General features: G+C 39.2%; 2 protein-coding genes across 3 annotated transcripts; both read left to right on the top strand.

Annotated features, from left to right (window-relative positions):
- Positions 1-3,501: 3,501 nt before the first annotated feature.
- On the top strand, positions 3,502-14,809 carry LOC120555534 (low choriolytic enzyme-like). Of its 2 annotated transcripts, none has more exons than XR_005638726.1 (10): positions 3,502-3,599; positions 8,563-8,593; positions 8,681-8,746; positions 8,998-9,150; positions 10,648-10,768; positions 10,924-11,026; positions 11,895-11,976; positions 12,455-12,579; positions 12,858-12,921; positions 14,588-14,809. XR_005638726.1 is itself a non-coding variant. In XM_039794281.1 (10 exons), exons 1-9 carry the CDS (start codon positions 3,537-3,539, stop codon positions 12,911-12,913), a joined length of 876 nt encoding a protein of 291 aa, XP_039650215.1. In that variant the 5' UTR covers positions 3,502-3,536; the 3' UTR covers positions 12,914-12,921; positions 14,588-14,809. The 2 variants fall into 2 exon arrangements, 1 of the variants encoding a protein (XP_039650215.1); XM_039794281.1 differs by having other exon boundaries at positions 10,848-11,026.
- A 2,808-nt stretch (positions 14,810-17,617) lies between these two features.
- On the top strand, positions 17,618-25,602 carry LOC120555533 (low choriolytic enzyme-like). The gene is made up of 10 exons (XM_039794280.1): positions 17,618-17,738; positions 18,946-18,976; positions 19,074-19,139; positions 19,448-19,600; positions 21,844-21,964; positions 22,052-22,230; positions 22,883-22,964; positions 23,490-23,614; positions 23,924-23,987; positions 25,373-25,602. The coding sequence occupies exons 1-9, from the start codon at positions 17,676-17,678 to the stop codon at positions 23,977-23,979; spliced, it is 876 nt and encodes a 291-aa protein (XP_039650214.1). The 5' UTR covers positions 17,618-17,675; the 3' UTR covers positions 23,980-23,987; positions 25,373-25,602.
- The last annotated feature ends 1,654 nt before the right edge of the window (positions 25,603-27,256 follow it).

The following is a 27,256-nucleotide window of genomic DNA, read 5'->3' as shown; positions in this document are numbered from 1 at the left end:
CCCTACGTGAATCCTACAGCATCATTATAAAACATACAGTAAATATGTAAAACTGATCTTGCGGCACATTCATTGTGCGCACACACACACACACACACACACACACACACACACACACACACACACACACACACACACACACACCGAATACATCTCACCCATCATTCATACTATCACGTGTTTCCTACCAGCACATCCTAACACAAAAGCATAAGAACACAACTTGCCCACTCTCACACTAAGTGGTTAATAAATATTCTAATGTGATAAAGCGCTGAGTAACTCTGCAAACCGCATCATTTAAAAAGTTTAAGAAGTTTAGCTTCATAATTTAAGACTGTTATTGCTTCGGGAAAGAAGCTATTCCTAAATCTACTAGTCCTTGTTTTAAGACATCTGTAGCGTCTCCCTGAGGGAAAGAGTTCAAACAGTGGGCGAACAGGGTGAGAACAGTCTTGTGTAATTTTGGTGGCTTTTGAGAGCAAAAATATGCACCAGACAAGCCACTTTGAAATTTTGCTGTTTTCATGAATACAAAAGTCCATATGCTGGGCAGCCTAATCCATTATATCATAACTTATTAGTTGATTTGTATTTTGTTTGAATCTTATTCTGCCAAATAACTAATAACTACTATCAAATAAATGTAGTGGAGTAAAAAGTACAATGTTGGCTCGCAATTTGTAGTGGAGTAGAAGTATAAAGTTCCAAAAATGGAAATAAGTACAAGTCCCTCAAAATTGTACTTGAGTAAATGTAATGTTGTCATTAAGACAATGTTGGTATTTTTTAATTACATTTCTTTTTTTCAAATAGTCAATGTTCCTGTTCTTTGGAAGAACTTTGCAAGACTGTGTGTGAGGCAAACACATATTGCAACTGTGCCCACAATTTGGAGAAGTCATATAAACACAAAAAGGCTTTCACAACTCTGCACCTCTCATTCTAACCACACAGAGGGTTTGTGAAAACACTAATTAGGGACTGTTCATTATTTATTTAAGGGGCCATGAGAGGAGTTTTGGGACCTTTCGTCAAAAAAGACTTGACTCTCTCTTCGCCGGTAATACATTTTGTAAGACCCTCCAAAATGATTAGGAAAAGAGGCATGACCCTCCCCAACATTTCATTGTTGCCCATTGTTTTTTTCTGTATTTTGCCGTAATCCAATGACACGAAAAAAAAGTAATCCACAGCGATCAGTAGATCCACAAAAAATGTCACGATGTATCCAGAAAGGCCTATACGAGCGTCACATTCACCAGCCAGCTCCAAACAGGTGAACGAGGTCTCTCCACTTCGCCGTTTAAACGTAAAAAAGTCCAAATCTACACAAAACGCGCAATCAAGCTGACGTCAATTTCATATACATGGCATTTAGGAAACCTTTATGGCAACGTTGGCATGGCAAGATGTCCAGTGCAACAGTAATTTTCGTTTTTTGCGTCCTGCTGCTCCCATCGTCAGCCATGTAATATTTTTTTTTACTAAAGCAGTATATGAAATCAGATGTATTACCTACCACCATTTAGTGGTTTTGTGTTATTTAAAATATTCATATATATCTGGTCATGCCAAACGTAATTATTCCACTACATTTTTAAACAATGCAATTACCCGTTTCAGCCACCAGGGAGGCAGTGCTCCTCTTGCCCCCAGTAAACTCCACGTATGGGGTCAGACCCATCTGCCAGGGTGCTGATGGGGGGCTGAGACTGAGAGCTACATGGAAAAATATGCACCAAACAAGCCACTTTGAAATGTTGCTCTTTTCATGAATACAAAAGTTGGGTGAAAAATGTTTTTGGGCGACCCTCCCCACAGCAAAGAATAAAAAGACATAATCCCCCCCGCCCCCCCCTATTTTCCTGGTGGTCCATTCCATAAATACCGAACGGTCCCTTAGAGAAGAGTTCTTCAATGGTTTAAGGACCCCTTAACTGAGAGAGACAGATCAGGGCCCCCCTACTACATATATCTATCTGTAAATTGGGATATCTCTGTGTGTCCACACACATGCGCAGTAGCCTACAACAGCGGGGGCTGGGAGTTGCTGAATCACTACAAGGTTCATTGATTGCGGTTCACCGGCTACAGGTGTCTTGCCAAAAAGTCATTGCTGTCTACCCTACTAATGAGGATATAGGGGACATGCTGAATCTCTAGATGAGCCGCAGCCGAGCCACGACTGATCGAGCCGTGCTGCAACAGGTGTTTACAGGTTGAGGTTCTCGTAGTCTCGCTTTGCCAGTCCAGATCTTCCTTCACAGCGCTGCGGAGGAGGGTCTGGCTAGTCCACACAGCATTCCGGGATGGGGGAAAAATGTGCTCTGGTTTATTGGCATTTCTTTAAACAAATAGCAATCGTCTTGAGCGGCGCTAGGCACCGGACGGAGCAACGGCGCCTCTGCAAAATAGCCTTGGGAAGGAACTTGTTTTGGTGGAACACGTGTACGTTCAAAAGTTGTTTTAGTCGTGCAACAGAAAACTCAGGTTGGACAGATAGTCTAGCTAGCTGTCTGGATTTACCCTGCAGAGATCTGAGGAGCAGTTAACCGTAGTCATCATAAATCCACTGGAGTTTAGAATGCCAACACAAAACAAGAGGAAGGTGACATCCGGACGAAAAGAGTGAAATCTGGGGAAATTTCCAGCGGCACCGGAGCAATCTGCCTTTGTTTTAATCATTACTTACACAGTTCTGTTGCTTAGCTACAGGCCAGAACCGATCAAAAACAGCACCTTATTGATAATTATCTAAAATAACCAAATGTGAAACAATAAAACAGTGAAGTGATGCATTTAATATAACATGACATCATTGGGGCCTCCTTTCTGTCCAAGTACACTCAAAATGTGTGTTGATTTGGAAGGTATTGTGAGCAATTTATCAAGTTTGTTTTTTACTGAACTTGTAGGTCTTTACAGTCCTGCCCGACTTTCAAGAAGGCTTCAACCTAAAAAAGTCTCTTTATCATTTATGGCTGAATTTTGGGATAAATGTGTATAAAATGATGCACAGGAATGGAATATTTTTTATTTGGTCTAGTGCTGCAACCATAAAAAAAACATTTCATCTATGTTTTGTGAATGCCCATTTTTCAGCTTTAACTGAGATCTGAGATATAAAAAGAAGTAAAAAAATGAAAGAAGAAATAAAAACATGCCTTTCTGCTTATTTATACCTTGAGATTACTAAATTATGCTGTTTTTTTAATATTGCAACCTCAAACGAGATACATGTTTTGTCAGTTGATTAATTAATTTAACATTTTCATTATATATCATTGACTGCTAAAATGTGTAATCTGCTCCTGCCTGAGGACAGACAGATGAAAACAAAGCCCACATCTTCTAGAAACTACAGTCTCTTCTAAGTAATAACTGCCACTTCCAGTTTATCAGAATTTGTCAACTTCTTTGGTAAGCAGTATACCATATTAGGATGAAAGGTAGTTGGCTTTCACACCCATATAAGTAGGAACACTTGTGTTTCCCCAGGTTCTTTCTTAGTCTGCTGCTGCTGTCCTATAACCATGATGCTCCAGGCGGCTGTGCTCAGTGTCCTCTTCTTCTCTTTCCACAGTTTTACTACACAGGTAAACCTCATCAGACACTTTGCATGCGGACAGAGAGACACTTACTTTTTCAATAAGTAGATTAATACATACACTTTTCTATAACACAATTTCAAATGAAATTTAATACATTCTGAAAATGTACTGAATATACAGAGATAATCAGCATATTCACTCAATGCTTAACATGCAGTATCGGGGAACTTTTAAAATTTAATTGTGGGGAAATTGATATTGTTTTTTTAAAGATTTATTATGGGCATTTCAGCCTTTAATGGTAGGACAACTCAGACATGAAAAGGGAGAGAGAGGGGGAAGACATGCAGGAAAACCGCCATAGGTCGGACTTGAACCCTGGACCTTCTGCATCGAGGAATAAACCTCTATGTGCACCTGCTCTAACCGGCCACACAATAAAAAAAAAATAAAAAAAAGCCAAATTGTGAAATTGGAAGCCCTAAAAGGCAAGGTAGAAAAATAAATTGCAGGAAATGTTGGCCAAAACCTATATCTCCCTCTTACGAGTGAAACATTATCTTGAAGTTTATCTCCTTGGAGATTGACATGTAACATGCATTTTTTTCATCTTGCATTTCAGGGCGTCCATGAATTTGCAAACAGCAATAATTTTATTATGTCTTTCTTTTAGTACTTTGTGGATTACATTTGAATAGACTGAAAGAAAATGCAAGCAAAGTTGGCCAACACCTACAGTATGCAGGAATATCTCCTACGTTGTAGATAAACTTTAAAATAATATCTCATGCATAAAAGATAAACTTTTATAATTATATACTATAATTACAATTTTCTTTTACCTTGCCTTTCAGGGTTTCCGTAAAATTGCAAAAAGCTAAATGCCATTTTGTCATTCTTTTTATACCTTGTGGATTATATTACATTCTACAGTGCATTTTTTCAATAATATACAATGATCAATACAATGCTCAATGAACAGTATTGTGGTATTGTTTTTTTATTTAACCCTCATGCCCTCTTCAGGCTTTTTTGTACATTTTTCTCAAGTTTCTTTTTTCATTTTGTGATAATTTTTGCTGTGTTACTGCTTATGGCATGACATTTTGTAGGAACCTTTCTTTTTGGTCAAGATTTTTAAATCCAGTGTTATTTACTCTTACATGTTTTTTATACTTGATTGATTAATTTTGTACCCTCTGGACACCTTTGTGGCAAAAATGTACACGCACACAAAAACTGCTATTAAATCGTCATACAGTATATCAATATTTTTTTCTGCTTTTTTTCATAAATCACTTAAACAACTTCTAACTTGCTCAAAACTACCAAACATTCAATCATTTTCAAGATTTTAACCCTTTAAATGCTAGTTTATTTATTTGAAGTATTTCATTATTTATTAAAAAAAAAACACAATTTTTTTTTTTCCATATAATGAATAATATGGAGATGGGGCTTTGGTGGGGATTAGAGTCTTGGATATGTCAAAGATAAGCAACAAAATTAATTTGATTGCATTAGTATTTTCTACATAGTGCCAGATACTCCCTCTGGACACCTTCTTGGCAAAAATGTACATGTCCAAAAAAATTATTATTAAATCATCATATATCAATATTTATTTCTGCTTTTTTTCATAAATCACTTAACCAATTTCTAACTTGTTCAAAACTACCAAACATTCAATCATTTAAATGATTTTAACCCTTTAAATGCCAGTTTAATTCTTAAAGTAATTATTATTTATGAAAAACCCAACAGAACATTAATTATTTTCCAAAAAATAAATCGTACGGGAATGGAGCTTTGGTGGTGATTAGAGTCTTGGATATGTCAAAGATTATAAACAAAACTGATTTGATGGCATTAGTACTTTTTAAGTAGTTCCAGATAGTCCCTCTGGACACCTTTGTGGACAAAAATGCCTCGTTGACTTCCATTATAACCACATGTTTTTATCTCACTGCCTTTACAGTATAAAACCATGCATTTTGTAATGTCAGCATTTAATTTTGAACAAAAGTGGTGACATTTGACATTTTTACTGTATTCCACCAGATTCAACCATTTTCCCTTTGAAGGCATGAAATTATTGTATTTTTGCCAGTTATATTATGTGTGTGTGTGTGTGTGTGTGCGTGTGTGTGTGTGTTGTTAATCTTTAACATAACCAAGACTCTAATCCCCACCAAAGCTCCATCTCCATATTATTCATTATATGGAAAAAAAATATTTTTTTGTGTTCTTTTGTAATAAATAATGAAATACTTCAAATAAATAAACTGGCATTTAAAGGGTTAACTCCTGAAAATGATTGAATGTTTGGTAGTTTTGAGCAAGTTAGAAGTTGTTTAAGTGATTTATAAAAAAAAAAGCAGAAAAAAATATTGATATATGATGATTTAATAGCAGTTTTTGTGTAAATGTTTGCCACGAACTGTCCAGTGTTTTTAAATTTGACATGGAAACTGTTTCTAATCGAAGATAACTTGGTAAATTGAATGGAAGCCCTGAAACGCAAGGTAAAATAAATGTTGGTCAAAACCTGAGTGCATAAACTTTAAGAGAACATTTCCTACGTAGGAGATAAACTTCACCAACATTGCCTGCAATTTTGATTTCAACTTGCCTTTGAGGGCTTTCGTAAACTAGCAAAAAGCAAAATGTGATTTGTCTTTCTTTTTATACTTTGAAGTTTTGTGGATTGCATTACATTCTAATACAGAACATGATTGCAAGAAATGTGCTTTCTCTGCCTTGAAAGATGTCAATACAATTTTGAAATAGAAATAATAGTTTTCACCATGCTTTTTATTTCCTCATACATGCTACCACAGTAGCCTCAAATCAAAGTCAAATCTCTAACACTGATTAAACTCTATCTGAGGGTGGCAGTAGCTCAGTCAGTAGGGAGTTGGGTTGGGAACTGGTCGCTGGTTCAAGTCCCCATACGGACCAAAGTATGGTGGTGGACTGGTAGCTGGACAGGTGCCAGTTCACTTCCTGGAGAGGTGCCACTTCCTGGAGAGGTGCCAGTTCACTTCCAAGGTGCTCTTGAGCAAGGCACCGAACCCCCATCTGCTCGGGGTGCCTTTCCATGGGCAGCTCCCTCAATCTGACATCACTCCGTTAGTGCATGTACAGTGCCTTGCGAAAGTATTCGGCCCCCTTGAACTTTTTGACCTTTTGCCACATTTCAGGCTTCAAACATAAAGATATAAAACTGTAATTTTTTGTGAAGAATCAACAACAAGTGGGACACAATCATGAAGTGGAACGAAATTTATTGGATATTTCAAACTTTTTTAACAAATAAAAAACTGAAAAATTGGACGTGCAAAATTATTCAGCCCCTTTACTTTCAGTGCAGCAAACTCTCTCCAGAAGTTCAGTGAGGATCTCTGAATGATCCAATGTTGACCTAAATGACTAATGATGATAAATAGAATCCACCTGTGTGTAATCAAGTCTCCGTATAAATGCACCTGCTCTGTGATAATCTCAGAGGTCCGTTTAAAGCGCAGAAAGCATCATGAAGAACAAGGAACACACCAGGCTGGTCCGAGATACTGTTGTGGAGAAGTTTAAAGCCGGATTTTGATACAAAAATATTTCCCAAGCTTTAAACATCCCAAGGAGCACTGTGCAAGCGATAATATTGAAATGGAAGGAGTATCAGACCACTGCAAATCTACGAAGACCCGGCCGTCCCTCTAAACTTTCAGCTCGTACAAGGAGTAGACTGATCAGAGATGCAGCCAAGAGGCCCATGATCACTCTGGATGAACTGCAGAGATCTACAGCTGAGGTGGTAGACTCTGTCCATAGGACAACAATCAGTCGTATACTGCACAAATCTGGCGTTTATGGAAGAGTGGCAAGAAGAAAGCCATTTCTTAAAGATATCCATAAAAAGTGTTGTTTAAAGTTTGCCACAAGCCACCTGGGAGACACACCAAACATGTGGAAGAAGGTGCTCTGGTCAGATGAAACCAAAATCGAACTTTTTGGCAACAATGCAAAACGTTATGTTTGGCGTAAAAGCAACACAGCTCATCACCCTGAACACACCATCCCCACTGTCAAACATGGTGGTGGCAGCATCATGGTTTGGGCCTGCTTTTCTTCAGCAGGGACAGGGAAGATGGTTAAAATTGATGGGAAGATGGATGGAGCCAAATACAGGACCATTCTGGAAGAAAACCTGATGGAGTCTGCAAAAGACCTGAGAGTGGGACGGAGATTTGTCTTCCAACAAGACAATGATCCAAAACATAAAGCAAAATCTACAATTAAATGGTTCACAAATAAACATATCCAGGTGTTAGAATGGCCAAGTCAAAGTCCAGATCTGAATCCAATCGAGAATCTGTGGAAAGAACTGAAAACTGCTGTTCACAAACGCTCTCCATCCAACCTCACTGAGCTTGAGCTGTTTTGCAAGGAGGAATGGGCAAAAATGTCAGTCTCTCGATGTGCAAAACTGATAGAGACATACCCCAAGCGACTTACAGCTGTAATCGCAGCAAAAGGTGGCGCTACAAAGTATTAACTTAAGGGGGCTGAATAATTTTGCACGCCCAATTTTTCAGTTTTTTGTTTGTTAAAAAAGTTTGAAATATCCAATAAATTTCGTTCCACTTCATGATTGTGTCCCACTTGTTGTTGATTCTTCACAAAAAATTACAGTTTTATATCTTTATGTTTGAAGCCTGAAATGTGGCAAAAGGTCGAAAAGTTCAAGGGGGCCGAATACTTTCGCAAGGCACTGTATAGGTACTGAGCATGTGTGTGTAATTCAGACCTGTGTGTAATGTGTGTAATAACAACAAAGTAAAAAACATTTTTATTTCCCCTTGAGGGATTAATAAAGTATACATTATTATTACATTATTATTATTATCTGAACTTAGAAGCCACTTTTCACATTTGAATTCAGTGGCTCCAGATCCATTCAACTGTATTTAACCAATGTTTACAATGTGTTTTTCTTTTTTTCTTACAGGCTTCCTTTGAAAAGTGTGAGGAGAACTCTGGTAAAGACTTGGCTACTTTTCAGACAGATAAAAATATAGTCGGGCATCGTGTAACTGATACATGACCAAATTATTTCTACTCCACAGGCAACACCATTGAAGATGACGATTTCAGTGTGTCCACGCTGTTGGAGAAGGCCAATGTTAATCTTGGTATGTTCATCTCCACTGCAACTGCTTTATTCTTTCCCTTTGGTGACATTATTGCTCGAGCAGCGAATGTACAATAATAATAATCTTACCCTAAATATATAAATAATAAATAATGCTGGTGTTACAGTACATGCCTGAAAGTATACAGCAGAGATACTGCATTTGTGGAAGAATAGCTTATATCAGATTTGACTGGTTTTTAACACAGCAGTTAAATCAAGAAAATGAAATGCAGTCATGTCATTTTGCAGGAAAGAACTTTGATGACCCTCTGGTGTTATTTGGAGACATAGCAGTGCCAACAGGTCTACAGAACGCTGATCCCTGCACAGCACGAGGCTGCCTGTGGCCTAAAGCCACCGACGGCAATGTCTACGTACCCTACCGCATCTCAGACGAGTACTGTGAGTACTGAAGGCTTGGCTCTTACTTTGCATCTATAGTAATATTCAGCAGTAAATAATAGCCTAGTACTAGCAGAATAGTAGAAGTAGCAGCAGTTAAGGTAATAGTAGTAGCAATAGCAGTTTTAAATCTGGTGGTAGTAGTAGTAACTGTATAGTCTCGCATTGCCAGACCTTCCTCCACAGCGCTGCAGAGGAAGGTCTGGCTAGTCCACACAGCATTCCGGGATATGAGAAAAACATGCTCTGGTTCATGGCATTTTTTTTTTTTAAACCAATCGTCATGGGCGGCGCTAAGCGCCAGACGGAGCAACGGCGCCTCTGCAAAATAGACTCGAGAAGGAACTTGTTTTGGTGGAACATGTGCTCGTTCAAAAGTTGTTTTAGTCGTGCAACAGAAAACTCAGATTGGATAGAAAGTCTAGCTATCTGTCTGGATTTACCCTGCAGAGATCTGAGGAGCAGTTAACCATAGTCCTCATGATTCCAACGGAGTTTAGAACGCAAACACAACAACAGTAGAAGGTGACGGACATCCGGCCTAAATGAGGGACATCTGGCGGATGAAATCCCCTAAATGAATCATCATTGATATAGACTATAGCAATATAGTAGTAGTAGAATTGCAAAGATTAATCGATTAGTTGTCAACTTAAATGAATCCCAAACTATTTACTGTATTTTCTAGTTTTCTTCTCTCCTCTGTGACAGTAAACTGAATATTTTTGAGTTTTGGACAAAAAGAAACATTGGAGGAAGTCATCTTGGGCTTTGGGAAACACTGATGGACATTTTTCACAATTTTCTGACATTTTATAGACCAAACAACTAACCATACGACGATATACGTTGTTTGTTCCAACCCTCTAATACAACCCACAGGAGAGTTTTCCGTGCACAATACTAAAACAGAAAATGACGGTCAAGGTTTAGAATATAAAGGTACAGGTTTTAAACACATTTTTTAACTTAATGAAATGGTCAGTTTGGTAAGGTTCAGAGAGTACTTATTAATATGTGGCTTGGGTTAAAATCAGACGTTCAAAGCCACATTCATAAAAGTACAAAAACAACAACCTCACTTGTTCCTTTTACACGGGCACTCAAGCCCTGCTTTCCTGGGTGAAAGTCCTTGGGTTTGTTCGACCCTTCCACAATCCCATCCTGCCTCAAACTACCTTGTTGTGGAAATTTGACACTCTTACTTTGTCACCTTACGTTCTGCTTTGCTCACGCCATAACTACTACGACACTGGAGAGCTGGTTGCTATAAACGTAAATATAGGTCTTAATTGCTGCTTGAACAAACAACCTTTGGGAGCATTTTTGGGTGGAGGACAGTCTCAGCAGAAGTAGTTGTAGTACTAGAATAGTAGTAGTAATATAGTAGTCTAGGTTTGTAGTAAAATGGGTAAAAGTCCCCTTTCAATGTAATGGCAGAGTGAATTAGAAGACGGCATTATAAAAACTGTTAATTAATGTTTTTTTACTGTCAAGCCACAAGAGAGAGAGAAACCATAGTCCAAGGCCTGCGGTCATTTGCTGAGTCCACTTGCATCCGCTTCACCCCCTTGACTAACGGACAGGAGGACTTTATTGACATCCAGTCTCGCGAAGGGTATGGAGCAAAAAATGCACGTACCACATATGCCTGCACGAGTACACAGTCAGTCATAAGTTTGGTTTACTTCTTTCAGGTGTTACTCATTTGTTGGGCGTCGTGGTAATGGCCAAGTAGTGTCTTTGAAACGTCCGGGCTGTGTTTACCACCAGGTCATCCAACACGAGCTGCTCCACGCCCTGGGCTTCAACCATGAACAGACTCGGTCCGACAGGGACCAGCATGTTCGCATCTTGCTGGAGAACATCGAGCCTGGTGGGTCAAGTTACAGACTTTCTTTATGTCAACTATAGATGGAGCTTAGGGGTGACCTCTAGCTCACCCAGTAAGAGCGGTCGCTCCATGTGGGCTGAGTCCTGCATCGGCGCGGGTTTGAATCTGACCTGCTACCCTTTGCTGCGTGTCATCCCCCATCTTTCTTCCCGTTTCATGTCTATCCACTGTCACTATAATAAATAAGGAAAATCCCCCCCCAAAAAAGATCTTTACAAAAAAAAACTATAGATGGAGCTTTAGTAATGCTTTTCCAATGATACAACAACCAACAATGGGGTCTTACAATTAAGACAACTGACCTTTATGACATTTAAGCTTTGAGCTTTTAAGCGTAAAATGTTATGTACAAATAAATGAATAAAAATGTGACTTTATCATATCGTAGCAGTATACAGTAGCTAGGAATCCGAATTATGTGACGCATTCTCATGAACGGGGTCATATGATATCGTACGAAACTTATGAACAATTCCTATGATATCTTACAAAATTAAGTAACACTGGCCAGTCACGGGTCAACTAGTCACATGACAGTTATGGCCCTATGCGGACCACATCAGTCTTACACAGCAACCGTCAATGTTGTGCATACATTAATAAATATGTGGAATGCATACAAACTACAGTGCTTTACTTTTCGTAGCTATGTCTAGAAATTGTTCGTGAGAACAGCTTGAAATATATCCTTATGAAGACCTCTAGAATGAACAACCTTGTCTACAGAAATAATGACATGTAGTTTCCTGCAGATATAACTATTCACTTATTTCACTTACTGCACTTTTCAGCCAATTTGACTGGCAAGCTGTAATAAAAACATTTAATCAAGCTGTGTGATTGCCTTCAGGATTGGAGTTCGCTTTCAGGAAGATCGAAACAAGGAACCTTGGCACTCCCTATGACTACGGCTCTGTCATGCAATACGGAAGGTAGCATTCACTCACTGAACTTAATTATAATATACAACAACAATGTAATTATGCAACTATGATCATGTAATATATATATATGCATATATTACGTTACGAAGCTCAGTTTGTTCCGTATAGTAAAAAAAACTCAGCGTTTGATTTGATTTTTGAATGTGTCTCCTGGATGAAAGTCCTGTGTTTCTTTGACCCACCACCCCAACTTACCTCCTTATGTGTGCCACTGTAAACCTGTAAATATGAGTTGTAATTGCTGCTTGAAAAAAACAAACTGATCTTGAGGACAGTCTCAAATACTGTCCATGAAAACATAGGGGGGGATTATGTACTAGAATGACTAGAACTTGATTTGTCTGGAACTCAGACTGTTAAAGTCCAAAAGTAGCTTTATGGATCCATATATCAGGTTTTTGTGGTTATTCAACACTACCGGTGTACAGTTTAAACCTCTCATCACTACTGTGTTTTTGCACCATAGGTTTGCCTTCTCTAAGAACTGTCAGCCAACCATCATTCCCATCCCCGACAACAATGTACCCATTGGCCGAGCCACCCAGATGAGTCCTACTGACATCCTTCGGGTGAACCGCCTGTATGGCTGCAGTATGTACCTTTTTACCCATATAGCATACCATCTTCCTAAATAAATAACTTTCTGCTTGTTTCTGTATCTGCAGTGTATTTTCTCTGAGTTACTTACATTCTCACTGCATTCTCACCTGTCTTCCTTCCTTGCTTTTCACCTACCAACAGTACTCTCGCATGCCTTTCTACAGATAAAATCTGAACAGACTAAACAGATACCTAGGAAGATCAAAACATACTTGTGTTCATAGGAATCAAGCAGCTTTTACAGATTTTGCTTTTTGAATTCATGTCAGAATTGACTGCTTCCAGACGTGACCTGAAACCTGTGCAAAGAAAGCACTTCCTCTAGAAATGAAAGTAAGTTCTGGGTTCTGAACATGCTACACGCTATCCTCAATGTGATCCAACTTAAGTATAATAATACCATTTAGTTGTACCTAGCTGTGAATCATATATTTTTCTATATCTGTGAATTCTGTCATCAGATGGAAGTTCCCTCTTTTTATGTGTTTAGTAGCTTTTATTTATTAATTAATTTTCTTAATCATACATTTTTTGTTGTTTTTCTGGCACTTTGCCGTTATAGGTCAGATAAAGACAGGAAACATGAATGTACATTTCCCTAGCAAAACCACACCATTAACCAGATATGCTTAAACTACTGATTGATAAAGATGATTGGTGTGCGAGGCAGTTGCTTGTAGTAATCTGTTTGTTGACTGCATTGTAGGGAAGTTTCAGTAGGGAATCCAGTGTAGCACCCAGGCACGACAGATTCTCCTAGGACCTAAAGGAAAAGAGAGGGAAAAAGAAACAGGGGAGGGAGGGTCACAGAATACGAGAGCGAATGACAAGACGTGGGTTAGGTGGGTATTCATAGGAATACTGGAAGAGGCGTGTTTGAGGTACGGCCCTGCTCCTCAAATTATGCTAGCTAGCTTCAATTATGTGCATCCATGTTTCTTGTTAATCAGACTGTTAGTCTGGATCGACGATCATTCATTTCCAGGATACTCGCCAGAACATTGGGTGGTGAGTGTTCCAGCGATGTGTGTTGCCGCTGTCTGTTCCGCTGCACTCTGTTCTTTTCGGAAAACAACAACAACCTTTGAGCTAGCAAGCTACGTGCTGAAAATGGCAAGTTTTAAAGAAAATTTGGACCGTGCAACAAGGAAGGCCTGCTTGGTTCCTTTCAGGAAAAGATTGACAAAGAATATTTTTACGGTATTTACTTTATAACTGGGACGTTTTGGGACCAATTGGTGGGATTGCTAGGGATAAAATACAAGTGTCGATACACTGGTAAGAGCAAATAAGGTTTAACCATGTATCCAGCTAATTTATATAGCTCACTTGGGTAAACAACTAGCAACTGCCTCTCGGCGTCATGGAGCTCTGTAGCCGATGTTACGTGACCAGCCGGCGGTCTCCTAGTTTTCGTATGATATCATATGTTTTAGTGTGCATAACTGTTCTTAGGATATCATACAAACCCGTTCATGAGAATGCGTTGACTAAAACAAGTTCCTTCCTGAGACTTTTTTGCAGAGCCACCGTCTTTGCAACCGGAGCTTAGCTCTGCCCGAGATGATTGTGATTGGTTTAAAGAAATGCAAATAACCCAGAGTGTTTTTTCTCCTATCCAGGAATTTATGTATGGAGGGGCCAGACCTTACTCAGCAGCGCTTTGTAGATAGGTCTGGCAATGCAAGACTACCAGACATTAACCAATGATATACAGTTCATGTTTATTTGTAAATTTGTGATTATGAAATTGCTTCCTTAAGTTAGTAAGAGTATGCTCGCAAAACCCTGCGGTGGAAGGCATGAAAATCAATGAAAGAATCTTACAAAAAGAGAAAAAGAAAAGGGCTTAAGATGGTCTCCTTAACAAAGCTGAAAAAAAGAGTTAAGCTTTTTTTACTCAACTTCAAGTGTCTTACGGTACCTGTATGCGCATGCCCATGTGTGTGTGTGTGTTTTTGTACATGTACACATATTCATTAAATATTTTTTTCAACAGGAAATCCAGAGCAAATGAGGCAAACTGATGAAACGTTGTACAAGCAAAACCAGAAATGCATATTGTGCTTAACGAATGTGCTTTTATTCAGAATTTGAACAAATTAGCTTGCATGCTGTCCTAATGAGAAATGAAGTGTCCACTGATATCATCACACAATAACTGCTTGTGAGCTTGATTATATATTATAAATAAACCATGCTTATTCAATTCATAACCTCAGCCTGTGTCTGTTTGTTTTATTGTGACCTGAGAAGATAGAAGTGTACCAGCACACACCATACACCATTGATATAGTTTTTCACATTATTCACATATAATACACAAATACAGAACAATAAATTCCAACAAGAAAGTCCAGCTACAGCTTTCACTGTCACTGAGCCCAAATATGGATTATCTGGGTAATGAGAATGCCCAAGAATCAGCTAAACTAACAGGCTTATCAGTCACATATGGTTCAGACACATACATGTGAATATGTTAACAACCAGGGCTGTTGGAATGTATTCCGAAAGTCAAATATAATACGGATGGTAAAAAAAAAATCAGTATTCAAATGCTGAAATTACTATTCAAATGTCTATTTTTTAATAAATGTGTTGGCTAACGTTAGCGACTCTCGCTCTTCTTATGTAAAACAAAATGCTTTTGTCATGTCATGTCTGATGAACAATAAAGTTAGCAGGAGTGGGCAACACAAGGCACTGTGTGATCTTAGGGCACAGAGCTAACGTTACGGTAGACACCGAGTAACCAAGGATGAAGGGATGGGGGTAGTGTAAGGGATAAGGGTAGAGGGATAGGATGAATCAAAAATATTTGCCTATGTTATCATTAAAGGAGCAATATGTAATATCTTTACTGAATTAAATAAAGAAAATTACCACAATATGTCATCAGATATTAAGGAAACATGCCAAGTTGAAATACTATTCTCTGACAGGAATGTTAAAGCCAGTTTTCTCATTTGAAATATCCATCCTGGGAATGTCTGTTTTTGTTTTGGCCTGTGTGTTGTTGTCAATTGCCCATTTTGACACATGGGTCATTCTACCCCACCTAAAAAAAAACTTGGTATCTTACTAAACAGTTGCATGACCAGAGACGTGGTAAAACACAGGTAAATATTGGAGAAGCATTTAAAAGATGGACACAGGTAACACAGGTATATGCTCCAATATGGGGAGGAGTGTCCCCAATCACACCAGATTCATTTAATAAAACACAATGGAAGGCAGATTGAAAAGACAGGAAACATGAATGTAAGAAAGGGAATTCACCATAGCACCCGGGCACGACAGAACCCCCTAGGACGAAAAAGGAGAGGGGAAAACAAACAGGTAGAGAGGGGCACAGAATTTGAGAGCAAATGACAAGAAAGGGTTGGATGGGTATTCATAGGAATACTGGAAGAGCCGTGTTTGAGGTGCGGCCCTGCTCCTGAAATTATGCTACGTAGTTTCAATTATGTGCATCCATGTTTCCTGTTAAGGCGCTAACACACTAACCCGATAATCGGCCGTTGGACAGTCTGGCGAGGTCAGTGACTCGAGTCTGTTCGGTGTGTTCCGTGCCGTCGTCCGTCTGAGGGGCTATCGGCCTTTCTTTTGGCTGACCTGACATGTTCAGTCGGAGACAGGGCAGTCTGGACTCACCTGGAAATGGCGAGCGGAATGAGCGTGACTAGAGTCTCTCAAAATCTGACGAAAACAGCATGCGTCTGCCTGAAGACCGAGGTGGGAGTTGGTAAGCAGGTCTGGGATGGCAAGTGGCAGTCCTATCCCCGAAGCTCTCCGAGGGCTAGCAGCACTGCCGAACCTGCTGTCGGCACCGTGACGGCTGCGGGCGGAGATTAGAGCCCAGCTGTTCTGAGGCTTTACCGCTAGCTTCTAGCATGGCTATCATTTCCTGAATATTCGTCCCAATAGGCGCCTCAGAGAGAGTGTGGTCTGAGCTGCACACATTGACCGGCTGCAGTCGATGGCAAAGGTTGACATGTGATCTCAGCCAGCATCAGCTCGGTCCTCTTGTGGGTGTAGGAGTTTAGTTTTTTGTTTATTGTTCTTTGGACTCTTCTTTCTCGGTCTGTTGGTCCCCCATTGTGAGTCACGAGTAATGAAATGTAGACCCATACGTACCGTTTCTTTGCAAATCGAAAGCAGCATAATCTGCAGTTACAAGGTCCACCTGGGACAGATGGGGTGAGACCAACCCCTGCTGAGTGACGTAAAAAGGGTCACTAACTGTGCGCTCCATTTAAATGTAGGGCAGGAATGTCGCCCCTGACAGTAAGATTGTATTACTTGACAAAGCAGCAAATACAAGCGATTTCATCAGTGGGTCATGTGCTGAATCACCATTGTTTAACCTACTCTTTGATAGATAGGAACTTAACAGACAATAAACTAGATATAAATGTTAGGGACAAGGTAGGTACTAAGTTACATTCCACCACTTGTTTTAATCTTATGGGCCTGATTGCAAGTCAAGTTTCCCAATAAGGATAATACCATGACTGAACTGAACTGAATTGTATGATATTAGCACCCGAGTGTTGATAGGCACTTCAACTAATCACCCAATCCTGTTTCTGCATCCGTCTAAATTTACTTTGGCTATTACATGGTAACACACTTTAATTTGGTGAGGTAAAGACTTCATTCATCGAGTTTCAGCTTTAACTGAGATCTGATGTAAAACCTTTCTTTAAAAAGTAACAAAAACATGCCTTTCTGCCATTTATACCTTAATATTACTAAATTTAGACGTGTTTTTTAAAGTCTGATTCTCAAACCAGAAAAATGTTTTGGTCAGTTGACTGATAAGTTTGACCATTTTTATATAATTGACTGCGAAAATGTGTTATCTGCTCCTGCCTGGGGACAGACAGCCAGAAACAGCCCACATCTTACACAACAACCGTCTTCTTTAAGTAATAACTGCCACTTCCAGTAGAGCAGAATTTGTCAACATGTCTTTGGTAAGCAGTATACCATATAAGGATGAAAGTTAGATGGCTTTCACACCCATATAAGTTGGAACTCTTGTGTTTCCCCAGGTTCTCTGCTGCTGCTTCCCTTAAACCATGATGCTCCAGGCGGCTGTGCTCAGTGTCCTCTTCTTCTCAGTCTACAGTTTTACTATACAGGTAAACCTCATCAGACACTGTGCATGCATATGCACAGACAGACACTTACTTTCTCAATAATTAGATAAATACATACACTTTTCTATGACACTATTTCAAATTAAATGTAATACATTCTGAAAATTGCCTGTACAATATACAATGATCAGCAGTATATTCACTCAATGCTCAACGTACAGTATCGGGGAACATTTTAAATTTAATTGTGGGGAAATTGATATGGAAACTGTTTTTAAACAAAAATTGAAAGGCCTAAAAGGTAAAAAAAAGAAATGACGAATGAAACATTATCTTGAAGTTTATCTCCTAGGAGATTGACATGTAACGTGCATTTTTTTTCACCTTGGATTTCAGGGCTTCCATGTATTGCAAATAGCAAAATTTGATTTGATTTAATTGCCAAAAACTAATTTTATGTCTCCTACAGTACGCAGGAAATATGTCCTACATTGTAGCTAAACTTTAAAATAATATCTCATACATATAAGATAAACTCATAGAATTATATACTATACTATATATAAATCTTTTTTCACCTTGCCTTTCAGGGCTTCCGTAAAATTGCAAAAAGCTAAATGTGATTTTGTCATTCTTTTTATACCTTGTGGATTATATTACATTCTAATACAGTACATGTTTTTTTTCAATAATATACAATGATCAATACAATGCTCAATGAACATTATTGTGGTATTGTTTTTTTTTATTGTGGGGAAACTGACATGGAAACAGTTTCTAATAGAAGATATTTTGGTAAATTGAATGGAAGCCCTGAAACGCAAGGTAAAAAAAAATGTATATAAAGTTTAAGAGAACATCTCCTATGCAGGAGATTAACTTTTGATTTCACCTTGCCTTTCAGGGCTTTCGTAAATTTGCAAAAAGCTAAATGTGATTGTTTTTCTTTTTATACTTTGAAGTTTTGTGGATTGCATTCTAATACAGTACATGTTTGCAAGAAATGTGCTTTCTCTGCCTTGAAAGATGTCAGTACAATTTTGAAATAGAAATAATAGTTTTCACCATGCTTTTTATTTCCCCATACATGCTATTTCCATAGGATCACCTATAGTCAAAAATCAAAGTCAAATCTCTAACACTGATTAAATTCTATCTGATCTTAGAAGCCACTTTTCACAATTGAATTCAGTGGCTCCCAATCCTTTCAACTGTATTTAACCAATGTTTACACTCTGTTTTCTTACAGGCTTCCTTTGAAAAGCGTGAGGAGAACTCTGGTAAAGACTTGGCTACTTTTCAGACAGTAAAAAGTCTGTAAAAATAGAGTCGTGCATTGTGTAACTGATACATGACCAAATTGTTTCTACTCCACAGGCAACACCATTGAGGATGACGATTTCAGTGTGTCCACCCTGTTGGAGAAGGCCAATGTTAATCTTGGTATGTTCATCTCCACTGCAACTGCTTTATTTATTCCCTTTGGTGACATTATCACTCAAGCAGCAAATGTACAATAATAATGATTTTACCCTAAATATATACATAATCAATAATGCTGGTGTTGCAGTACATACCTGAAAGTATACAGCAGGTATACTGCATTGTGGAAGAAGAGCTTATATCCAGATTCCCAGATCCCAGATTTGACTGGTTTTTAACACAGCAGTTAAATCAAGAAAATGAAATGCAATTAAAAAAAAGCAAAAAAGATGAAAACATTTACTCGATCTTGTCATGTCATTTTGCAGGAAAGAACTTTGATGACCCTCTGGTGTTATTTGGAGACATAGCAGTACCAACAGGTCTACAGAACGCTGATCCCTGCACAGCACGAGGTTGCCTGTGGCCTAAAGCCACCGACGGCAATGTCTACGTACCCTACACCATCTCAGACGAGTACTGTGAGTACTGAAGGCTTGGCTTTTACTTTGCATCTATATCAGTATTCACTTTGCACCATGACCTCGAGCCAAACACCCCCCCTGAAGCTTTTTTCACCTGGGTCTAACACTGGGAGATTTAGCGTAGAGTAGCGTTATCAGCTGATCTAGCGAATAGCTTAAGCGGACTCATCGTTGTGTTTAGTTATCGTTCCCACTAATAATGCCCGAAATTATACCAACGTCTACATTGTACAAATAGGTTATGCTCTCATAAAACGATGGATTGGAAAGTTTGTAAACACCAGAAGTTTATGTAAATAACACTTGCCTGCTGGCTTCTGCTCTCTGCTGTTGTTGTTGGAAGATGTAGTGCTTAGGTCCGTCTACATTAAACACCGAAAAGAGATGCAACAAAAATATTTTTAATTTACTTTTTTTAAAGTAAGTGCTGTAGTATAACTAGCAGGAGACAAGTTATAATTGTGGTACGTTTGGGTGACATTACCTTATTTAATCATTAAATTAATAAATATTTTTGTTGTATCTCTTTGTTGTAGTAATTTGTAGACGGCCCTAAGCACTCGTCTAACTGCAGGTAGCGCAGCAGCAGCAGAGAGCTGAAGAGAGCAGGCGTGGTTCATAAACGTCTGGTGTACTTACAAACTTTCCAATCCATCGTTTTATGAGAGCATAACCTATTTGTACTACTTGTAGACGTTTGGTATCATTTCGGGCATTATTAGTGGGGTAACTTACAAGATACAAACGTGGGTCCATTAGCCCCTGCGCTAAGCTATTCAGCTGATAACGCTACTCTAGCTAACTCTCCCAATGTTTGACCCAGGTGAAAAAAGCTTCTGGGGGGTGTTTGGCTCGAGGTCATGGTGCAAAGGACCCTAGGGTGAATTACTCCAAACCATCACTTTAAGGTAATAGTAGTAGTAATAGCAGTTTTAAATCTAGCGGTAGTAGTAGTGGCAGTATAGTCTTGCATTGCCAGACCCTCCTCCACAGCGCTGCAGGGGAAGGTCTGGCTAGTCCACACAGCATTCCGGGATGGGAGAAAAACATGCTCTGGTTCATGGCATTTTTTTAAACCAATCACAATCATCATGGGCAGCGCTAAGCGCCTAGACTCGAGAAGGAATTTGTTTTGGTGGAACATGTGCTCGTTCAAAAGTAGTTTTAGTCATGCAAAACAGAAAACTCAGATTGGATCGAAAGTCTAGCTATCTGTCTGGATTTACCCTGCAGAGATCTGAGGAGCAGTTAACCATAGTCCTCATGATTCCAACGGAGTTTAGAACGCAGACACGACAGTAGAAGGTGACGGACATCCGGCCTAAATGAGGGACATCTGGCGGATGAAATCCCCTAAATGAATCGTCATTGATATAGACTATAGCAGTATAGAAGTAGTAGAATTTCAGAGATTAATCGATTAGTTGTCTACTATTAAAAGAATCCCAAACTATTTACTATATTTTCTAGTTTTCTTCTCTCCTCTGTGACAGTAAACTGAATATTTTTGAGTTGTGGACAAGAAGAGACATTGGAGGACGTCATCTTGGGCTTTGGCAAACACTGATGGACATTTGTTTTCATTTTCTGACATTTTATAGACCAAACAACTAACCATACGACGATATAGGTATGTTCCAACCCTCTAATACGACCCACAGGAGAGTTTTCCGTGCACTATACTAAAACAGAAAATGTCGGTCAAAGTTTAAACCATGAAGGTACAGGTTTTAAACAGGTTTTTTAACTTAGTGAAATGGTCACTTTGGTAAGGTTCAGAAAGTACTTACTTAATCAGACGTTCAAAGCCACATTCATAAAAGTAAAAAAACAACAACCTCACTTTCTCCTTTTACACGGGCACTCAAACCCTGCTTTCCTGGGTGAAAGTCCTTGGGTTTGTTTGACCCTTCCACTACCCCATCCTGCCTCAAACTACCTTGTTGTGGAAATTTGACACTCTTACTTTGTCACCTTACGTTCTGCTTTGCTCACGCCATAACTAATACAGACACCAGAGAGTTGGTTGCTATAAACGTAAATATAGGTCTTAATTGCTGCTTGAACAAACAAACTTAGGGAGCATTTTTGGGGGGAGGACAGTCTCAGCAGTAGTTGTAGTACTAGAATAGTAGTAAAAGGGGTTAAAGGCCCCTTTCAATGTAATGGCAGAGTGAATTAGAAGATGACATTATAAAAACCCACCAAAATGTTAATTAATGTTTTTTTTTAATGTCAAGCCACACGCGAGAGAGAAACCATCGTCGAAGGCCTGCGGTCATTTGCTGAGTCCACTTGCATCCGCTTCACCCCCTTGGCTAACGGACAAAGGGACTTTGTTGACATACAGTCTCGCCAAGGGTATGGACCACACACACAATGCACATATCACATATGCCTGCACGAGTACACAGTCAGTCAAAGGTTTGGTTTACTTCTATCTTTCAGGTGTTTCTCATTTGTTGGACGTCGTGGTAGAGGCCAGGTAGTGTCTTTGATGCGCCAGGGCTGTGTTTTCCGGCAGATCATCCAACACGAGCTGCTCCACGCCCTGGGCTTCAACCATGAACAGACTCGGTCCGACAGGGACGAGCATGTTAGCATTCAGCTGCAGAACGTCATTCCTGGTGGGTCGAGTTACAGACTTTCTTTTTGTCAACTATAGATGGAGCTTTAGTAATGCTTTTACAATGATACAACAACCAAAATGGGGTCTTACAATTAAGACAACTGGCCTTTATGACATTCAAGCTCTGAACTTTTAAGTGAAAAATGTTACATACAAATAAATGAATAAAAATATGACTTTATCATATCATCGTAGCTGGAATACAGTAGCTAGGAATCTGATTTATGTGCCGCATTCTCATGAATAGGGTCATATGATATTGTACGAAACTTATGCACAATTCCTATGATATCCTACAAAATTAACACTGGCTGGTCACGTGTCGACTAGTCACATGACATGAGTTATGTCCCTATGCGGATCATATCAGTCTTACACAGCAGCCGTCAATGTGGTGCATACAGTACGTGGAATACATACAAACTACAGTGCTTTACTTTTCGTAGCTATGTCTAGAAATTGTTCTTGAGACCAGCTTGAAATATATGCTTATGAAGACCTCTAGAATTAACAACCTTGTGTACAGAAATAATGACATGTAGTTTCCTGCAGACATAACTATTCGCTTATTTCACTTACTGCACTTTTCAGCCATTTTGACTGGCAAGCTGTAACAAAAACATTTAATCAAGCTGTATGATTGCCTGCAGGCATGGAGCACAATTTCAGGAAGATCGAAACAAGGAACCTTGGCACTCCCTATGACTACGGCTCTGTCATGCACTACGGAAGGTAGCATTCACTCACTGAACTTAATTATAATATATAACAACAATGTAATTATGCAACTATGATCATGTAATATATGCATATATTACGTTACGAAGCTCAGTTTGTTCCTAATAGTAAAAAAACTCACTGTTTGATTTTATTTTCGAATGTGTCTCCTGGATGAAAGTCCTGTGTTTGTTTGACCCACCACCCCAACTTACCTCCTTATGTGTGCCACTGTAAACCTGTAAATATGAGTTGTAATTGTTGCTTGAAAAAACAAACTGGGCGTTTTTTGAGGACAGTCTCAAACACTGTCCATGAAAACATAGGGGGGGATTATGTACTAGAATGAAGTCCAATAGTAGCTTTAGATTAACTTTAGAATGCATTTTTACAAAGAACAAGCACAGTGGATTTTTTTCCGTAAATCACTTGCAGTCTCTTCATGCCCAGTATGGATCCATATATCAGGTTTTTGTGGTTATTCAACAGTACAGGTGTACAGTTTAAACCTCTCATCACTACTGTGTTTTTGCACCATAGGTTTGCCTTCTCTAGTAACAGGCAGCCAACCATCATTCCTATCCCCGACAACAATGTAGTCATTGGCAGAGCCACCCAGATGAGTCCTACTGACATCCTTCGGGTGAACCGCCTGTATGGCTGCAGTACGTACCTTTTTACCCATATAGCATACCATCTCCCTAACTAAATAACTTCCTGCTTGTTTCTGTATCTGCAGTGTATTTTCTCTGAGTTACTTACATTCTCACTGCATTCTCACCTGTCTTCCTTCCTGGCTTTTCACCTACCAACAGTACTCTCTCATGCTGTCTTTCTACTGATAAAATTGACAGACTATGTCAGACTGAACAGATACCTAGGAAGATCAAAACATGTTCATATGCACTGTAGCAGTACTATATAGGAATCAAGCAGCTTTTACAGATTTTGCTTTCTTTCTGAATTCATTTCAGATTCGACTGTTTCCAGACGTGACCTGAAACCTGTGCAAAGAAAGCACTTCCTCTAGAAATGAAAGTAAGTTGTGAAAATGTTCGGAACATGCTACACGCTATCCTCAATGTGATCTAACTTAAAGGTGCCCTGCCATACAAAACCGTTTTTACTTGCATTTTTTGAAATATGTTAGGTCCATATGTGTTTGTGTTATGTTGTGAATGTGAAAATGAACTGCTACTTCTTCTGTTAGCTCTAGCCACTGAAAAGAAATAAGCAGAGAAATCAGGCCAATTACAAAAGCTGGTCAGTCTGACATCATATTACCTGAGCTCATTACTATTCATTTGCTCGCCCAGTTGGGCTGGGTAAAGGATTCTGACAGCCAAGCTCTCATTGGCTAGCTGTTAGCCAATCAGATTCAAACAGCTTAGCTTGTTGAATATTAATGAGAACTGGCAGAAGTCGAGCTGAATCTTCCTGTAGGCTTTCTATACCACACTAGAATGGCTTGAAACAAGGTAACCAAGGCATTTTTTCCACAACATTTTTTACAGAGTCCATGGTAGAACTTTAGACATTACCACAAAGTAATGAAATACGTGTGGCAGGGCACCTTTAGTTATAATAATACCATTTAGTTGAACCTAGCTGTGAATCATATATTGTTCTATATCTATGCTGTGAATTCTGTCTTCAGATGGAAGTTTCCCTCTTTTTATATGTTTAGTGGCTTTTATTTATTAATTCATTTTCTTAATCATACATTTTTGTTGTTTTCTGGCATTTTGCCGTTATAGGTCAGATAAAGACAGTTAACATGAATGTACATTTCACTAGCAAAGACCACACCATTGATCAGATATGCTTAAACTATTGATTGATGAAAGATGATTGGTGTGTGAGGCAGTTGCTTGTAGTAATCCGTTTGTTGACTGCGTTGTATATTTATATATTTATTATTTATGTTTATTTGTCCTCTATTGATGGTGTCTGTTATTTGTATAGCCTATGTGTTGTTTATGTTGCATTCTATTGCTGCCCAACGAATTGCTCCTCGGGGATAATAAAGACTCCTTGACCTTGTAGGGAAGTTTCAGTAGGGAATCCACTGTAGCAGCCGGGCACGACAGACCCCCCTAGGACCTAAAGAAAAGGAAAAAGAAACAGGGAGGGTGGGGCACAGAATACAAGATTAAATAAAAAGAGAGGGTTAGGTGGGTATTCTTAAGAATACTGGAAGAGCCGTGTTTGAGGTGTGGCCCTGCTCCTGAAATTATGCTAGAACATTGGGTGGTGGGTGTTCCGGCGATGTGTGTTGCTGCTGTCTGTTCCGCTGCACTCTGTTCTGTGTCTTACATCTCCCTTGAGGTACCTGTATGCGCATTCCAATGTGTTTGTGTGTTTGCACATGTACACATATTCTTTCAATATTTTTGAACAAATTCCCTCTTTTTTTCCAACAGGAAATCCAGAGCAAATGAGGCAAACTGATGCAACGTTGTACAAGCAAAACCAGAAATGCATCTTGTGCTTAATGAATGTGCTTTTATTCAGAATTTGATTAAATTAGCTTGCATGCTGTCCTAATAAGAAATGAAGTGTCCAGTGACATCATCATAAATGTACACTTACATGAATAACTGCTTGTGAGCTTGATTATATACTAATAAATAAAACATGCTTATTCAAATCATAACTTTAGCCTGTGTCTGTTTGTTTAATTGCAGAGGTGTCAAAAGTATTCACATTCATTACTCAGGTAGAAGTATAGATACTAGGGTTTGAAAATACTTCTGTAGAAGCTGAAGTATCAACTCAAGCTTTTTACTCAAGTAAAAGTGTAAAAGTACTGGTTTCAAAACTACTTAAAGTATAAAAATAAAAGTAATGTAAGGGGAAAAAATGCCATTAAGGACAAAAGCTTATGCCGCCCCACAGGGGCCTATAGTGCACTAGGCTACCCCACCTCCACAAAAAACATTTTTCTAAAGGACATAATGACTATAATGTTATATTAAAATGTTAATGTTGGGATGCACCTGTTTCAGCATATGTAGTTTGCTGTATTTTTTTTGCTATATATGTAGTTTGCTGCTTTTAAGCAGGGACTTATACATGGGAATTAAGTGGACAGCATTGTTATCAGCAGACCCTAAAGGCGGTTTAACCTTAACATTTGTCCAGAATATTTGTATCTTTGGTATAACAATACACATATTGATTGAACCCCGGTAAAGCAGACTCAAGTTTCCAATGATTTAAATCACCTAAAGTATGAAAAACCTAAATGTTTTGGGTGTCTGTGTCCTACAAACTCTTGCTAGCTGCCCTGAACAGTTTGGTCAGGCACTGAGCTGTCATTCTAAAGCATTCAAAAACAATGGGGATGCACACCAGAAAGTCCTGCCCACGCGATAGGTTTGTGTCAGAAATACAAACTGACAGAGAGAGCAAAAGTACGGTGGCCCTGAGAGGCCACAGCACGCAACAATAAGACAACACATGCAAATAAACCACACAATGCAACAATAAGACAACACATGCAAATAAACCACAACACGCAACAATAAGACAACACATGCAAATAAACCACAGCACACAACATTAAGACAACACATGCAAATAGTCCACACTACAATGGAAGTGTTTCCAGGGGACACTTTTAAGTGATGCACACGTGCCTCAATCATTGGCGTTTCCAGTACATAGACAGACCAACAGGACAATTTTCGCCATTTTATTCATCACTAAATTCACTTCTGAGTACATTTTAGGCGAGAAATGAACTCTTTAGATTTCGAATATAAGCAGTCTTGCAAAAATCGTTACCAAGTTGACAACAAGTTTTCGGAATTGAGTAGCTCCATAAAGTGACGCGACAGCCAGCTAGCGCCTGCCGGGGCTGCTAGCTCGTTGCTCAGACAGTCATGCTCAGAGACCCCGCTCTAAGCTGGAGTTCTCTCAGACCAGTCTCATAAATAAGAGCCTTTTATTTCGCCGTTGATGGATCGTTTGTTTAAATATCACAACACATCATCAACCATCATAAGTTAATGGGAACTTGTGGTTAGCTTCATTTTCGGAGTTAAACTCCACAAGCGCTTTCAGGCTTAACAACCTCACTGGCCGGCCGTCACACACACACACTCTGAAAATGCAGTTAACCACAGGTTCCCGTTAATCTTATGATGGACATGTGTTGTGATATTTAAACAAACGAACCATCAACGACAAAATAAAAGCCTCTTATTTACGAGACCGGTCTGAGAGACCTCCAGCTTAGAGCGGGGTCTCTGAGCATGACTATCTGAGTGATGAGCTAGCGGCCCCGGCAGGTGCTAGCTGGC

This window comes from Perca fluviatilis, chromosome 3 (genome assembly GCF_010015445.1).
Source record: "Perca fluviatilis chromosome 3, GENO_Pfluv_1.0, whole genome shotgun sequence".
In the NCBI taxonomy this organism is placed as follows: domain Eukaryota; kingdom Metazoa; phylum Chordata; class Actinopteri; order Perciformes; family Percidae; genus Perca; species Perca fluviatilis.
The sequence above is the reverse complement of the archived record's forward strand: the minus strand, read 5'-3'. Positions and strand labels throughout refer to the sequence as shown.

Bases quoted from the DNA above. Each gene is read 5' to 3' on its own strand.
- LOC120555534 (XM_039794281.1), top strand. From the start codon at position 3,537: ATGATGCTCCAGGCGGCTGTGCTCAGTGTCCTCTTCTTCTCTTTCCAC. The intron at 11,027-11,894 runs GTGGGTCAAGTT...GATTGCCTTCAG, and splicing joins GCTGGAGAACATCGAGCCTG to GATTGGAGTTCGCTTTCAGG. The intron at 12,580-12,857 runs GTATGTACCTTT...AATTCATGTCAG, and splicing joins GAACCGCCTGTATGGCTGCA to AATTGACTGCTTCCAGACGT.
- LOC120555533 (XM_039794280.1), top strand. From the start codon at position 17,676: ATGATGCTCCAGGCGGCTGTGCTCAGTGTCCTCTTCTTCTCAGTCTAC. The intron at 19,140-19,447 runs GTATGTTCATCT...GTCATTTTGCAG, and splicing joins GAAGGCCAATGTTAATCTTG to GAAAGAACTTTGATGACCCT. The intron at 19,601-21,843 runs GTGAGTACTGAA...TTTAATGTCAAG, and splicing joins CACCATCTCAGACGAGTACT to CCACACGCGAGAGAGAAACC.